This window comes from Buceros rhinoceros, unplaced genomic scaffold (assembly GCF_000710305.1).
Source record: "Buceros rhinoceros silvestris isolate BGI_N320 unplaced genomic scaffold, ASM71030v1 scaffold33443, whole genome shotgun sequence".
Classification (NCBI taxonomy): Eukaryota; Metazoa; Chordata; class Aves; order Bucerotiformes; family Bucerotidae; genus Buceros; species Buceros rhinoceros.
The window spans coordinates 1-16133 of NW_010403586.1; the positions used below are offsets into that span (position 1 = coordinate 1).

The window sequence follows — 16133 nt, forward strand, 5'->3', positions numbered from 1 at the left end:
ACCAGCACCGAAGCTGGGAGCGGGGGACGGGAGTGAGGGGCTGCCTTGGCCTTGGCTTTGCGCCCCACCATGTGCCAGGGCTGGCAACCACCTCAGCCCTGCCGACACCCGGCACCAGGTTTCTCAGCCACCCCCAGTGTCTCGGGACTGCTTGGTGTCAAGGGGGTGCAGGGCAACAGCCCACTGGCCCTGCAGCCTCGGGAAGGGATCACCTCCGTGGCCCCTACACAGCCAGGGCTGTGTCTAGACTTGGGCCCTGGCCCCTCTCGTGTCCCTGCAGGCCAGGGTCCTGCTGGGACAGGGGCTCCCTGTGAGGTGCCACTGACCCCCGGGACTGAAAATAAAAGGTTCCTTTTTTTCAGGGAAAAGAACATCTGGTAATCGTGAAGTGAGTCCACTGGAAAATCCACCAACGTGCTTCACCCCGCACAGGTGAAATAGCTCTGGCTTCTAGTGCAGGAGGTGTCTAGTTTTGGTCAAATGTTCCTTAAACGTCTTTTAGCCCAAAATGCTAATGGCTTTGTACAGGTAACCTCAAATGAATTTTGGAAATGACAGTAACACTTACCTTAAAGCCTTATATCTAAGTAAAATAGATAGATAGTTCTAACTTTGTTACCTAACAACATATGATGAAGGGTTATTTTAAGGCTGTTCTCAATTTTTGAGGATTGGTGGACTTATAAAGAAAGTTGTCAAATTTAGGGCAATGCATTGTTCCCCTGTAGGTGAGTGCCCTCTCTAATGGGCACCCCACTCAGTACTGGTAGTGAGAGTTTCATGCTGAGGCTGTACCCACCCATCTGCTGATGGCTGAACCAGAGTGCTGGTGTTTTGTCTGAAGCTGTCACAACCTGGTGACGTTTTTGCAGCTATCTTAAGCTTTTTATGTGATTTCTTGGTAATACATATGTACATCAGACAAGTTTTATAATTGTAAAGCTAAATATCTACAGAAAGCAACCTGAAATTTACCTAATTGGAATTTTTTTTGGTGTTTCAGTATTTTTTGATGAGCGAATCTATTTGTGCATAGGGCCTAGTCCTACAGAGTTTCATGTGTTGTGTTCTTACAGTATGGTAAATTCTCAGGAGGTGCAAATTTATTCTAATATCATATTGAAAATCTGATAGCTTATAACTGCTTAAAGGCTGCTCTGTGAGAAGTTCTACTACTTTATTTTATTTATTGAGTATTCTTAGCAATAATAATATTCCTGTATTGTGAGAGAATAAGCTCGTTTGTCTTTGCAGTATTGGGACTAAAAGTAAAACTAAGATACGTTGTTTAACCTCATATGCAAGTGCAGTTTATCTGTTATTTGAATAAATAAGAGACTTGAACTTAGAGCCTTCTTTTGTTCAAAAAGTGTATTAAGTATAGATGCGAGGTTTGCTGTGGTACGTTTAGTCTCTGCTTTCTCTCGGGATCCTGGGGTTGATATTTTGAGATAATCTTTTAAAGTGCATTTTTGTGATGTTGCAGTGGCCTAAATGCTCAATTTGTTGCTGCATCTGAATGCTGCCTTTCTGCAGCCCTGCTCATCCTGGCAAAACCTGGGTCTGTTTATAGGCACACAGAAATAAGCGTGCTTCTGTGTGAGCATGTGCCTGTGAGAGTGTGATTGCAGGATTGGGGCCTAAGACCTTCTGCTCAAATAGAGAAATCCTTGTTCAAAAGAATTCCAAAGATAGATAGTCCATCTTGAACCTTAGGTCAGGAATAGTCATGTTTAGGAAATTATTTTATTGAAATCTATAGGAATGTGCTCTTAGTGACAACTATGAATCTTCCTACTTAACATCTTTTCTCTTTAGAAATCCTTTGAAGTTTCTAAAATTCCTGGAGTCTTAAATGTTTGATGTTTTTTAGACTTTGAGCTGTCTTTGACATGTTTTCTTTAAGGTACTATTTATCAGGTGAGTGAATCAAGTGAAGTTAGAATTCCTGCTTAAGTTCATTTTGTGTGGGAAACCAAAAGGAAGAACAAAAAGGGTTATTTTCCCTCCTCTTATTTATGTTTTCTGCTGTTGATTGAAACTTAAAGGTGTGTAAGTTCTCTAGCCATTATTATTAATAGGAGAAATACTTTAATTTAGTTTGTATTTATTGAATTATATGCTGAAGCATAGTCTATAGTACCAGTATTGCCTAAAATATACTGCTTGCTGCTTTTCTGTTAATATATCGGACATCCTTATGCGATATAAACTGCATTTTTGCACAGCTGAAATAATAAGCTTTCTAAAAAGGCAGAATGAGGACAATGTTGCTGCTTCGGTCTTCCTAGGTAGATTTTAGTGTATGAAAAAAAAGTAGTCCCTATGATATAGGTGGTAACTAGAATGTCTAGTAAGATCTTTACATGTTAAGTGCCTTGATCTGTCAGAGTACTTGTATGTGTGTGCAGTACCTTGTCTTGTGCATGGCTTTTCAGAGGTCTTCTTGAGTATTCTAGCTAATAAGACTGTTCCTTACAGGAACTCTTGTAACAAGTTTACTTTGGTTGCTTCCCAGTATTTGTTACCTCAATTTGGGTGCTTTTACTAACAAAAAGACTCTTGTTTCTGGAATTACAGCAGGCTTGGTTTGGTAGCTGAGTGTAGTAGAGAGCTGAGATGTTAAATGACCAAAACTAAGCCAAAGTTATGGTTAGATCACAGAACAGGGACAGGATTTCCAACTTTGTAGTGTCGGTATCAACCACAATTAGATATGGTGCTGCTTCTCTTGATGGAACAGAGCACTTCACAGAGAGGTGCTAGCTGGCTAAAGTTTCTTAGTATGAAATAGAAAAAAGTAACGTTTTTGTTTTCTAATAATAGAGTTTTTACTAATCCTGACAGAAAGGTTTTACTGTAGGTAAAGGTAGCTTTAAATGCATGTCTTTTTGCAGTGATTTTTCTGGTTTCTGTTCATCTCCGAGTGAATGAAACTCCATGTTGCCCAAACATCTTAAAATCTGTGTATTTACTGTTAGTGTCAGCAAAAGGGTCAGACAGTGGCAACACAGGGAATTGTTCTTTCTTGGTGAAGTTGAGGAATCAACAAAACTACTATTTATGCTGTTTCTGTTTGTGGACAAGCTGAGGTTCTTGGAGATCCATGTTTCACTTCCTTTTGGAAGCATATGTTGATGATAGTACCTTGTCTTTGAGATGCCATGAACACAGCAAGCAATTTAACATGAAATCTGTGCTAGTACTAGCAAATGCAAAACACCACAGTTAAGACCTCTGTAATCGTGGCTTTTGTTTGGATGCAATGTGTGAAACTCTGAGCTCAGTCCTCTTAATTATACATCTTTTAACCACTGACATATAATTGCCTTGCAATTTACAATGCATTTGGGGATTCCATTGCCTAAAAGGGTCTTACGTACATTGAATATCAAGTTCTGAGCCTACGTTTAAGAATGCATTCAACAGACATGACTGAAAATATTTTCAGCATGGTATTTTCTTGTGAGTTTTGGGTCTGTAATGCTTTGGGCTTTCTAATAGTGACTAGACCATAAACTTCTCTATAGACTACAGATGATGTCATGTACCAAATTTCTGTATGACATAATGCTGGTACTCAGTATAGTCTAGCAAAGATTGTTCCCCAAAGTTTGCTGCTCCAATCTTCCCCAGCCTCTCTGAAGGGCTGTTTGACTGTTTGGGGAGAAGTTATGTGGAGTGCAGAGCTACAGCTTTATTGTCTTAGAGCTGACATGCGCTGCAAGGGAGCTAATTACACCTGCTTACCAGTACTAGAAGCAGTTGGGAGCTGGCTTCTTCCTGTGCCTGACAGCAGGTACTGATGGTGCACAAGTGAGCACCTGTGTGTTTTTTAACTCTTTCATTTCTCATTTTACAGTCACTTTGCAAACCTCCTTCTGTTGTCTCATGGACCACCAGTGGCTACACTGAGCCAGACAGGTAGCTCTACTCTAGGTGATGATGTTGCGGAGTGTGGCTTTGCTCTGTGTCCTGCCTGTCCTTGCTGGCATGCTAAGATTTTTCCTCTTCCCATGTCCAGATAGGGCTTTTTCCAGAGGGAGATTTTCTTCCAGTCAGCTGCTCAGGAATAAAAAATGGAAGAAGGGAAGAAATTAATGTTTTGTCAAGTTACAGATGTTAGACGTAACCTCATAAGAATGTAAGAAATGCTTACGTAGCCAAGGAGGCCAGCGGCATCCTGATTTGTATCAGTGTGGCCAGCAGGAGTAGGGAAGTGATTGTCCCCCTATACTTAGCATTGGTGAGACCACACCTTGAGTACTGTGTCCAGTTTTGGGCCCCTCACTACAAGACAGATATTGAGTTGCTGGACCATGTCCAAAGAAAAGTACCTAAGCTGGTGAAGGGTCTAGAGCACAGATCTTATGAGGAGCAGCTGAGGGAACTGGGATTGTTTAGCCTGGAGAAGAGGAGGCTGAGGAGGCCTCTAGGCCTGTTAGAGGAGGCTCTCTACAACTACCTGAAAGGAGGTTGTAGAAACATATGGGTCAGTCTGTTCTCCCAGGTAACAAGTGGTAGGATGAGAGGAAATGGCCTCAAGTTGCACCAGGAGAGGTTTAGTTTGGATATTAGGAAAAATTTCTTCACTGAGAAGGTTATTAAGCATTGGAACAGGCTGCCCAGGGAAGTCGTGGAGCCCCCATACCTGAAAGTTTTTAAAGGATGTGTCGATGTGATGCTGAGGGACATGAATTGGTAGTGGCTTGGTAGTTTTGGGTTAATGTTAGGCTTGATGACCTCAAAGGTCTCTTCCAACCAAAGCGATTCTGTAATTCTATGAATATCCTGCTGGGTCAGATCAGGGGTCAATCCAACCTAGTGTTCTGTCTTGGGCAGTCGGAGTAGATGATGGTATTTAGGAAGAGCATGAAAGCCCAGCCACTTTTTAGTGCTTTTTTCTCTTACTCCTCCACCATCTATATTTGTTAAATCAGACATGCTAGTGGGTACATCACTTATGTCCCCATTGTCTTTGAACTTTTTTTGTTGTCTTTTTAAGCTTGATGATACTGTCTGCTTCCATAGCCTCCTCTGACAGCGAGTTCCAGGAGTTCACTAACCATGAGTAGAAAAAATAAAGAAGTACTTCTTTAACATGTTTTGGCTCAATCTCTTACTAGCTTCACCAAGTACTCCTAGTTCTAATATTGTGTGATACGGCACACGACCATTCTATATTCACCATATCCTTTACCAGGATATTTTAAAACTCAGTCATGTCTTACATCATATGGCAGTGGCACATATTTTTTGATTCTCTTCTGTTCTTTGCCTCTGAGTAGCCCAAAATCTTTTATTTAGAAGCAGTTGTTTAAGGAAAATCTAGGTTCCTCAAGTAGCAGCCTCTGGTTTCTTATTTGGGGTTGTGGATAAAGCTAGTTTGAGCATATGTGGGGATAAAATAGTTTCTTTTGAATGTTTTTACAGCATCAATATGGAATATAAATGCAAAATCCAAAACAGCTTTCAGAAAGTTTTGTACCCTGATATTTTTGCAGAGAAGTACAGCTGCTTAAGCATTTGATTTTTTTCCAGGGGAAGTCCATGTTTCCGTCATCTCTTACTGAATCCTGTGGGACAAAAATAATTTCTCCCCCACCCACTATTTAGCTAAGTGTAGTTTCAGTTCTCTTCAGTTAAGTGACATGTGCCTATTCCATGCTTGTGCTACTTCTTTTGTGGCAGCAAAAAGCTCTCTTAAGAACTGTGTATTTTGTTAAAAATATAATACTGTAGCAGATTAAATCAGAAACAATAGATTTAAAAGTCTCTGTTACATATCTATACATATCTGTTTAACTATGTATATGGTATGCTATGGAAATAAAAAGAAAAAAGCTCTTTTAAGATTAAGTACAACTTCAGTCTCTGATTCTGGCAGTGTTTCCATGTAGTGCCACTAGCTGCTATGTATAATAGCTTTTTTTTTTTGTTCATTGCACTGTAGTTGCACTAATTGATTCCTATTAGGATTTTTAACGTGGTTGTATTTGCATGAGCTTCTTTTAGTGTATATATAGACCCAAACAGTCACGTTCAAGTTCATTGGTTTCCCTGAGGATTTTTGTCAGTATTTTTGCTGAAATGTTTCATACAGCATTGTACTTCTGCCCTGTATCTTTCAGACAAGTGAGAAGTAAAATACTATGCCTACCTTGGCACAGTCAAGTCAAATGCAAAAATAAGACTTAATTATGAGTTAAATCCAAAAATAAGATTGGGGGCACAAGAATAAATCCAGGATTATAGTGGCTGGAAACTGTGGAGCAGTTTCTTTACAGAAGCTTAACGGAGACACGCCAGGTATATATTTCTCACTGTTTACTTTAGAACCATTCTGAGGTATTTTTTTCTTTGGTCTGTTGCTTGATAACCTTCAGAAAAGAAATGTTGCTGGGTTATTCAAAAGAAGAAGGTGATTGATATGTCAATAACTCTGAAAAGCATGATAGTATTAGCTTAAAAGAAGGTGGTAAATAAAACGAAGATATAGAGGCAGCATGTGAGTCACACCACCTGCAAGATGCACTTGTTCTTTCAAGTGTTTCATCTTGTGCGGTATGCCAATAACTACAAGCTTTGGTTAACTATTGAGACAAGCAAACTCTGGAGCAGAAGGCTTAATGTCAGCTTCATTGTGGACATGAGATGCAATTGGTTAAGACTCATTTGATTACTTTTGCTGCCATAGTAATGGAGGAGGCTGTCTCTCAAACATATGGCACCCGAAGCAAGATCACATCTGTATTGGGCATGTCACCGTGGGATCTATGTTTTTCTTTCATGTTGTTGCTGGGTAATACTGAAGTGTATGTCAGTACCTGCCTTAACAAAGGTGTCTGAAAGGATTATTTGGTTCTCAGCATGCTAAAGAAGAGGTAGTTCCCTTTTCGCATTCTGTGTGTTTGAAGGGCACAGCCAACAATGAACTGCGTTTTTTTAAGACTGGTGCATTGTGAAGGGTCATATTCCGATGACTTGTTACAAATGTATATAGTATGTGCTCTGTACTTTCACGTGCTTCTGTGCAGTGGCAGAATTTGGGAAAGTTGATTTGGAACTGGATTAGATATCCAGGCTTGTGTTGTGGTGATCCAGCATAAACAAAGATCGAGGCCCCTGCCCCTGGGAGTGTGTGCTAGCATGTGTACGTGGAAGGGGAACTGTGTGTATAAAGAGGAAATATGAAATGAACCTTTTATTGACAAATGATTAATTGGGTCACTTGTGCTAGTTACATTTTGTAGTGTGTCTCCGTTCTGTATGCCGTGTATGCTGTGAATGTGAATATACAACTGTTTCAAGGATTTTAAGTGTGTTTTTAAATTTTTAGTAGTACTACGTCCTTCTGCTTCTACAGCTAGATATAGGAAAGGCCTGGTTTATGCAGTTTACTGTTAGAGCTGTGATAGGGTGTTTTGTTTTGTTCTAGTGACTTAAAGTTGATCTGCTAGATACCCCAGTGCCATAGTGCTTTTATTTCTCAAGGTGATTTTATTCAGCGGAAAGTGAAGGCCTGTACCTTCACAAGCAGAAACTGTGTCTTTCCTGGAAAGTCTGTGTAGGATCTCTCCTTGCAATCATGTTCTTGCCATTTCAGGCCTTGACAACAAGTGAATTGACTGAGGTGGTACTCTGTACATTTGTCACATGCCTCTAATTTATTACATATTTCCTGAATATCACCTCTATGTATGTTTCTCTGCTTGGTATATAACATGTATGAAACTGAACTGAGTACTGAATATAACATGTTCAAAAGAGTTTATTCCAGTGATTCAGGATGGGCTTTATGAGTAGAAGCTGCTTTTCGTAGTCTAAGCTGAGTGTAGCAGAGTAGCTGCAGAATATGTCCAGTTACTCTATTTGAAGCTACTTTGGGGTCAGTTTTGTTTGTTTGTTCATTTATTTATTTATTTGTTGGTTTGTTTTTTTTTTTTAAAGATGATTGCCAAAAACTGCTTAGTTTGGGAAATGAATAAGTACCTTATGATTGCATAGATTTGCACGGCACTAGTCTATTTTAGGAGGAGAAAACCCCAGCTTCTTGCTGAAATGCAATTCAGCCCTGCTGGCATCAGTGGGCGTACTGTCTCTGACATTATTAAGGTCCACATTTACCTAAATAAGTACAATAAGGTAGGAAAAGCTCTGAAGAATCATGATGACCTCAGGAAAGACTGCGTATTTATGCTTGCAGAAGGTGTGGGCAGCTACAAGATCTGAAGACTGTCAGGTGTGGATTTACCTGGTGAAATTAAAATTTTGCAGAGCAAGGGTAGTCACCAGCTTTTTTGTAAGCAAAGATACTTGAAGGAAAACCTCTGCAATCAAATAAGTTAATTATCATTCAGCTTGATTCCTGAAAGCAAGTGATCTAAGATGAGGCTTAACCTTTTTCAACTTATAGCTCCTATCACTTTATGGTAGGTGAGTGGGGTTTTGTTTAGCAGGTTTGAGTGCAGTGGCAGTAGAATTTTTTTTTGCCCAATAATTTTCTTTCACTGTTTCCAAAGATCTGTGACTACCGATTGAAAACTGTTGTGGTAGTGGATTTGGCTTACTGGATGGTAGCTGAACCACAGGTGTAGTGACTACACCTGGCCACTTAATAAGTAAGTAGCAAAAATATCTGTTTTATTCTGACTGACTCTGATCTTTTTGATATTTTCCTTAGACAATCTGCTTCATCTTGATTCATCATCATTCCAGGATAGTGGTGTCCTTGGGGCTCTCTCTTAACACTGATATGGTACAGAAGGTTTAAAATCAGGTATTGTTCTGGGTCTCTCTTTCCTGCTAAAATGAAACACACAATCGGGAACTGAATGCATTTTTTTCTTATGTGATTTGTCTTAATATTTTCATTCTTTCAGCTGATGTCCACAAGGAATAGAGTCACGTGATGTATGAAGGCAAACACATACACTTCTCTGAGGTTGACAATAAGCCCTTGTGCTCATATAGCCCCAAACTGTGCAAGCAGAGGCGACTTAACGGCTACGCTTTCTGTATCAGACACGTTCTGGAGGACAAGACTGCCCCCTTCAAGCAATGTGAATATGTGGCCAAGTATAACAGCCAACGCTGCACCAACCCCATCCCCAAATCTGAGGACCGTAGGTGAGTTTTTGTTACCCATCTGCAAAGCCGGAAGTGGCTGGGACATGGGCATGAGTTTTCTCTTCAGATGCTGCCTGCTTTTAGGATGACAAGGAACTACTCTGAGTGGATTGAATTCCAGGATGTTCCTGTGAGGTTTTGGTTTAAGATCAGCAAACATTATTTTATTTTGCTCTAGGACTCAAGTACTCAGAAAAGGAGCAGTAAGTTACTCCCAGTTTTCAGGAGAGTTCATTGCTTTTCTCAAATTCACTATGAACTGTGGATCAAACCTGCTACACATACCTGCTGTTCTAATTAATTTGCTTTGTCACTCACAGTACATGCTCTTAAAAGGCCTGATTGTTTGGCCAGCTGTGCAAAAGCACACTTCCATCTGCTTTTCCAGGACGAACAGTTGAAAATGCATACCTTCTAGGCTTAGGGAGCAGTGACACATAGGGATGAATCCAGAATTACAGTTCAGTGTTTGTGATTTGGTACTGATCTGTAGTGTTGTATTACTGGAATGAAATAAATATTACTTGATAATAGATGAGCCAGCTGGGAAAGTGCTGTCCACTCAGTTTCTTCTTTTTCTCCTCTTCCTGTCCTTCTTCCTGCCCAAATGAAGATGTCTGCCCAGGGTGCCCTAGTATTAAATGCCTTGCAAGAGACAGTACTTGAAGTTGTTGGAGAGCTGGGAATTCAAATCAGATTTCCTGAACTGCAGCCTATACTGTAACCACAAGGACATTCTTCCTTGCTCTTTAACAAGAAAATAGCAGAATAGGTTGAAATAGCAGAATTTATCTAATCTTTGGCTGCCGGGTATATATGACTTTAATTTTTCAGAGTCATTGTTGCAGGTTTTGCCAGTAACACAGTATTTAATTAATGTGTGTGTTAACTATCTGAGGCTTGTTCTGTTAGAAAGGATGTTTTAGATCTAAAATATAAACAAAATATGCCAAAAAAGAATCAAACCAGTATTCACTGACCTTTCACGTTATTAGTTGCCATTCACTAACCTTTTGCATTATTAGCAGTGTTCCCACTGTGCCCTGCATATAACTTCCTTCACCATTCACAGCTCCCTTTCTTGTCTGAAAAACAGTTGGACTGTGCTCTAAATTAACTTGCACTTCACCTGCCATTTGAGTTGAGGAGACTGATGAAGTGAGAAAAAACCATGAATGTTTGTCAAAAGCTGTAGGGGAAATGGTCAAATGGCATAAGATGAATAACTTTAAGCTGTAATTTGACAGTCGGTGACTGTTTCTTTGCCACTGTGCAATTGAGACTCTTTGGAAATAAGCTCACAGAAAATGATCGTGGAAATTGTTAGTGCAAATGGTATGCTGTAATTGCAGATGCAAGAGCTGACTTGAGACACAGTTGCTGTTTACCAGGGGTCATACTTAAAAACAATAGAAATAATAGTACTTAATGACACTTTTTTAGGTCTCATATGTTCTCATGGAATTTGAGATTTTTCTTTACACCTTGAACTGAGTTCACACTTTGTTCTTTTTGATTTTTCTCAAGTTGAAGTGAAGTGTGGTCATGACATCTGGTGTATGTTCTATTAGAATAATTCAATTGCATGTCGAGTGTCACATTACAGAACTTGAAGAGGATAGCAGGTGTCTGAAAGAGAAAATAAACTTTTAATTTCAAATGAGAGGACGTGATAGTTTGAAAGAATGTTTTAAAAGACTGCTTCTCAGGGCAGAGTTTTATTTTAACAGTAAAATCTAATGAAAGCTAATGATAAGACTATGCTTGCTCTAAACTTTGGGGTTTTTTGGCAGGCAAACCTGTATCTGTTTCTCAGGGGACTTTTTCACACTCTGTTTGATATAAAGATGTTTACTATGTCTGAGTTCTTCACTTGTAGCTTTTAATTCCCTGTGTACAAAATTACTGTCAGATGGTCATTTTGTCACAGTTTTAGACATATAACTGTACATGACAGAAGCAGGCTGTATGATACTCTGACAGCTATCTTCTGATATACTTTTAAATATTATAAAAGATAAAATGTCTTTACAAGATGCATGCATTATATGCCAAAAGCTTCATAGTCTCTCCACAGATAATTAAAAAAAAAAATATCACTTGACCTCAGAGATGCTACCAGCCACAGAGATGTTTAATATTCTGCCATATTATTAGATTTCTTATTAACCATTAACATTCTGCAAATTAAATCTATTAATAGTGTATGACTTCACTGCTTTATTTGAAGTCTAGTTTCTCTATTCACTATCTTGTTTCTTAAAGAATATGTATGAGATAATACAGGCTTGGGTTCTGTATCTGTATTTCCTCTGAATATGTGTCCTTTCTTATCCAAATACATACATAAATAATGAAGTTCAACTTATTTTTTAAGTATAGGGTTAGTAAAATTCAGCTGGGTTAAACACTGTTTTATCTAATTCTTCTCTTTCAAGAGAATTTTGTTAATATGCAAGATGCTCTCCAGTTGATTTGGATCTTCCTTTAAGTGACAGAACTTGATAACAGTCTGGGATGTACTGGGAAACAGAATACAGCTGTGGGTGGAAAACGTCACTGTCTGGATTCTTGCATTACCAGTGATGTGGGAAACTGTCCAGCTGAGTCCTTCAGAGCTAGTCACCTTTTGTGTGCTTAATGTTACAGTAGTTTCAATGGATATAAACCCACCGCTCTTACTATATGTGCTGACTGCATTTGACTTCACCTGCACAGAATGAGTGCCTTTGGCATGGAGTAAGGAAGAGGGGGGGAAAAAAATATATTAAATACTCAGTGTGATACTGCCAGCTGAGAAAAACTCACAGGCAGGTCATAGAAGTGATAAACTGAGCCACTAAGATGGGCACATCAGAATTGGCTCTTGTAGGGCCTTCCCTGGCATTACATCTGATCCAAAAAGTATATTGCCTTAACTCAGCTGGTTATAGATTGGTTCCAGCAGAGTCAGTTAATGTCTGCACCAGGCTGTGCAGCACCGTGTAAAGTCAGGGCCAACTAAAAAGCCATCCAGGAACCTGAAGAATGGGGAGCTGGGTGTGCATGTCTGCCTGGCTCCGCATGGAACTCGCTAGAGCCTGACAAGGGCATGATTGAGTTGGTGCTAATAAATACGCCTATGCAAAACTGTCTGCGTGTAGACTCAAGCACTCTTCCAGTTTGTTCTTACCCTCTTAGTTCAGGGTGTATCAGGCTCAGTTATGCTGGAAGAGACCTACAGTCCAGAACCAAGTCAATGTGTACTGGAGTCTGCAAGTGCGTATTTGCGTTATGTTGTAGCCTGATATCTATGGGTTTGTGCCCAGAAGTGATGCCTGTGTAAGATACAGCTGGCTTTCAGTGATTCAGTGGTAAGAGCCAAAGCTTTATTCTCTGCAAAAACTTAACAGCCTAAAACTCAGCGAGTGTTAGGAAGCTTACTACCTTTTGATAGATTTATTCACCTTTTCTGTTTTTTGCTTTCTCTTTGTTTTTCACAATGAAAACGGTCTAGTCGGTTTTACCTTTTGACGTCAGCACAAGCACAAGGTGATAGTATTTAAATTCTGAACAATATAAGGCAAGCATTCACATTGAGCAAAACTCCCTTTTTATTGGGATGAAGGGAAAAAAATTCCCTTGTGTTTATTTTTTCTGTTTATTGTTTTTTTCTTCTGTCATACTAAAATGCTGTTCTCTCTGATCTCAGTCTTGTTCAAACAAAGTATTTTAAAATGCTTAATTTTAATTAGGGGAATAGTGCTGTTGACTTAAAGGGAATCTTTCTTGAGCCCTCATGATATAATTTTATCTTTAGAAGAGCATCTCATACAGTATTCCAGTGTGTTCTAATGAGGTCTCCTCATTGCTGGCTTTCAGGTTGCCTCATCTAGATTTATTTGTTACTTACAACTTATTGTAATAAATTGTTTAGACAGTTATAAGTAGCAGTACTTTTCAGCCTTTTCCAATTTGTGAACCCTTATGGGTGTGGATCCCTTGAGAAGCTACATATATGATCCTTAATGATCTCCATATATGAAGTTGCTTTTTCTATTTTGCCTTTTATGGACCCTTTAGAAGAAGTTCACACATTGCTTCTTTAGGGCTGGGTCAACAAGTTGAAAGTCACTAAACTGAAATGTTAAACCTTTTGGGGGGTTTAATTTGGGCTTTTCTGTCATTTTTTTTCTCTATGAAGAGCAGGCATAATCTCATTTTAACCTATTTGTTCAAAATTGAGTTTTCTTAGATTTGTACTGATCAGATTTTGAAGAATATCTTCATGGGTATTTCCTTATTTTGTCTATGAATATCTTCATGTAGACATCTCTCCTCATAACTTTGTTTTCATCTGTAAGTTGCAGCCTATAGATAGGGTCTTGCAAAGGCAGAAGTTTGATTGCTGGTGGCACTCTGTAGAGGCCACCAGTTTCACTCCTCTGTGAAACAGGATCAGATCAGGGTTCCTACAGTTTTATCACCTGCTTGTTTCAATCAGACAAAAACTGTTTACTTCTTAGTATTGTTATGTGTGCATAAGTTGTAACTCTTCTTTTAATTTTCATTACAAACTCTATTATTTTTTTCTTTTTTAATAACATGCATTTGAAAACTTTTTTATATTAGAAGAGCTTAAAATCCATGTTTGTGGATTGTACGTGTACATATTCCTGGCTTTGTGTAAACGTTTTCTAGCAGCAGAGAATTTCTTTTAAACTGGATTTTTGTTTGAAGACCATTCAGATAATCCTCTGGCTATAAAATTCGTCATGTTAAACTACTAAATCAGAATTTAAATATTTATGCTACTTGTTCATTAAGTGCAAATAGTGACCCTTCTCAGCAGATATCTCTAGAGAGATTATCCATGTAAGAAACTGCTCCCTGCGACAGTGGAATGCATAATAATAATGTGCACGCTGATGAAAAGATTAAGTACTTCCAGCGGAAGGACAGCCACTTGAAAGGAAGTAGTCATCAGTGTACTTTTTCTTGGGAGCTTTTGAAATGATCGGAATTGATGGCTTGAGTTTTGTGTATCAGACAGTCCATTTGTTTAGTTTACATTGTAGAGAGTAAATATTTTGAGTGGTTGTGTGTGGATCTCCTATGAATAATGAATGAAGACTTTTATATCTTAAGATTACAAATTGTCACTTTTGTGAGTTTTTGTTTTCTGTTACAGGTTGGGAACACCACAGTACCTGTTGTAGTAGAAGCAGTTGTGTACACCTCTTACGAAAACCTCTTGTGTTTCAATCTGTGTTTGCATGAGATGGATGTGCGTGGGTTTCCCTTTAGTGATGTCTGTTTTCTTCAGGTTTTACTTACAAGAGTGAACTGTTTGCTTTTAATTTTCAAAGGTACTGCAACAGCCACCTGCAGGTACTTGGCTTTATACCGAAAAAGGAGAGGAAGAAAAAGAATGATCCCATAGAGGAGGTGAAGGTCAGGCATCAGATGGATACTATGGCCTTCAGTCTGACAGTGCCCACCTTGGCCTTGAAGATGCCCAATGGGCTGGATGGGATGTCCCTTTCCCCTCCAGGGGCTAGACTTCCTCTCCACTACCTGGAAGCAGAATTAGAAGACCCCTTTGCTTTCAACGAGGAGGATGATGACCTAAAGAAAGGGGCAACAGTGAGGAAAAAGTTGCAGAGCAAGTTGGCTCAAAACCGGCAGCGCCAGAGAGAGACAGAGATTTTAAAAGTTCGCCAAGAGCACTTTAGCCCCCTTCCTGCACCTTTGCAGCAGCAGCCTCTGCAGCAGCAGCACTCCCATCTGCCACCTTCATCAGCTTCATTAAAGCCGACAGGGCTACCGCAGGGCATAGTCTGCAAGTCACCTCAACCTCCGAACACCAGCCTACCAATGCAGGGAGTGGCACCCACCACACACACTATAGCACAAGCCCGGCAGTTGTCTAATAAGAGACCTCTGCCTCTTCTGCCACCCGCTAGGGCTCCTGTCACGGACCCTCCAAGGACTGATCGGGTCCTCATGAAAGCCACGGCCTTCCCTCCACACTCATCCTGCATGAGCCGGCTACAGAGACTGGTGAAACTGTGCACTCGAAAACAGCAGCTGGACACTGATCTGTTTCCACATTTAGGTAGGTGGATAATAGATGCACTGCTACGTTGTTTTTTAACCTGAAACCAAAAGACAAAAAGGGGATGTCTTCCTAGCCTTGTCCTGCATTTGTGTGTGGTCCTTACAAAATAACCCTGAACTAGGTAATCTCTTGGAGAGATTAGCCCTTTAGCTCTGTTCTCCATGAAGGGAATGCCTGGAGTTGTCTCATGTGCTTTATGGCCATTTGGTTGTATATTCTTCTTAATGTTCTGTTAACCATTAGAGAAATCAGACAAGTGTAGAAAACATTGCTTGGCTGGTACAGAACGTCGTGTAGAAAGTTTGCAACTCAAGTACGAGAGGTGTGCCAGTTTTACCCACCTGAGTGGACAAGGTTAGATTGAATGTTAGATAGGTGACATGCATATTACAAAATGCATGCAAGTAAAAGTTTGGAGATTTGGCCCATCGTTATCTGCAGATCCAAATGGCAGCACAAGAGGATTTTTCTTGACTGGGCCTATTTGTGTACAGAATGTGGAGGAACAGATGCAAAAGACTACTGCAGAAGGGCAGCGTAATTTCAGAACGCAACTGGAGGGATGGTGTCTTACCTACATACCAGTGCAGGAATAGTCTCCTCCTTACTTATTGTCTAGAAACTGTAATAATCAATTGCTACTTGTGAAAATGTAGAAGTAAATATAACCAGCTGGCTGCTATGGTAGTAGCACACTATAAAGCTTCAAAAAGGCAGTTGACGTTGTGACTTATTTGTCTGATTATGAATGCAGACCTAGGTACACCTAGCTGTTCTTGTTATCTCCCTCACCTGCAAAGTTACCTTACTTTTCTGCTTAGGTTTAGGTTGTACTTTTCTAACAAGTAAAATACTGACAGGGGAAAGGGAGACAGGAGTCAATGTGTGATATTAGAGCAGGAAT

General features: G+C 39.7%; 1 protein-coding gene across 1 annotated transcript in view; it reads left to right on the forward strand.

Annotated features, from left to right (window-relative positions):
- Positions 1–8683: 8683 nt before the first annotated feature.
- Positions 8684–16133, forward strand: part of LOC104490741 (INO80 complex subunit D-like) — a gene marked incomplete at its 3' end in the record, with an annotated part of 9823 nt that continues 2373 nt past the window's right edge. Inside the window, exons 1-3 of the mRNA XM_010133071.1 lie at positions 8684–8779; positions 8883–9129; positions 14478–15226. Of these exons, the coding sequence (XP_010131373.1) occupies positions 8912–9129; positions 14478–15226 (967 nt within the window). The remainder of the gene's footprint in view (positions 8780–8882; positions 9130–14477; positions 15227–16133) is intronic.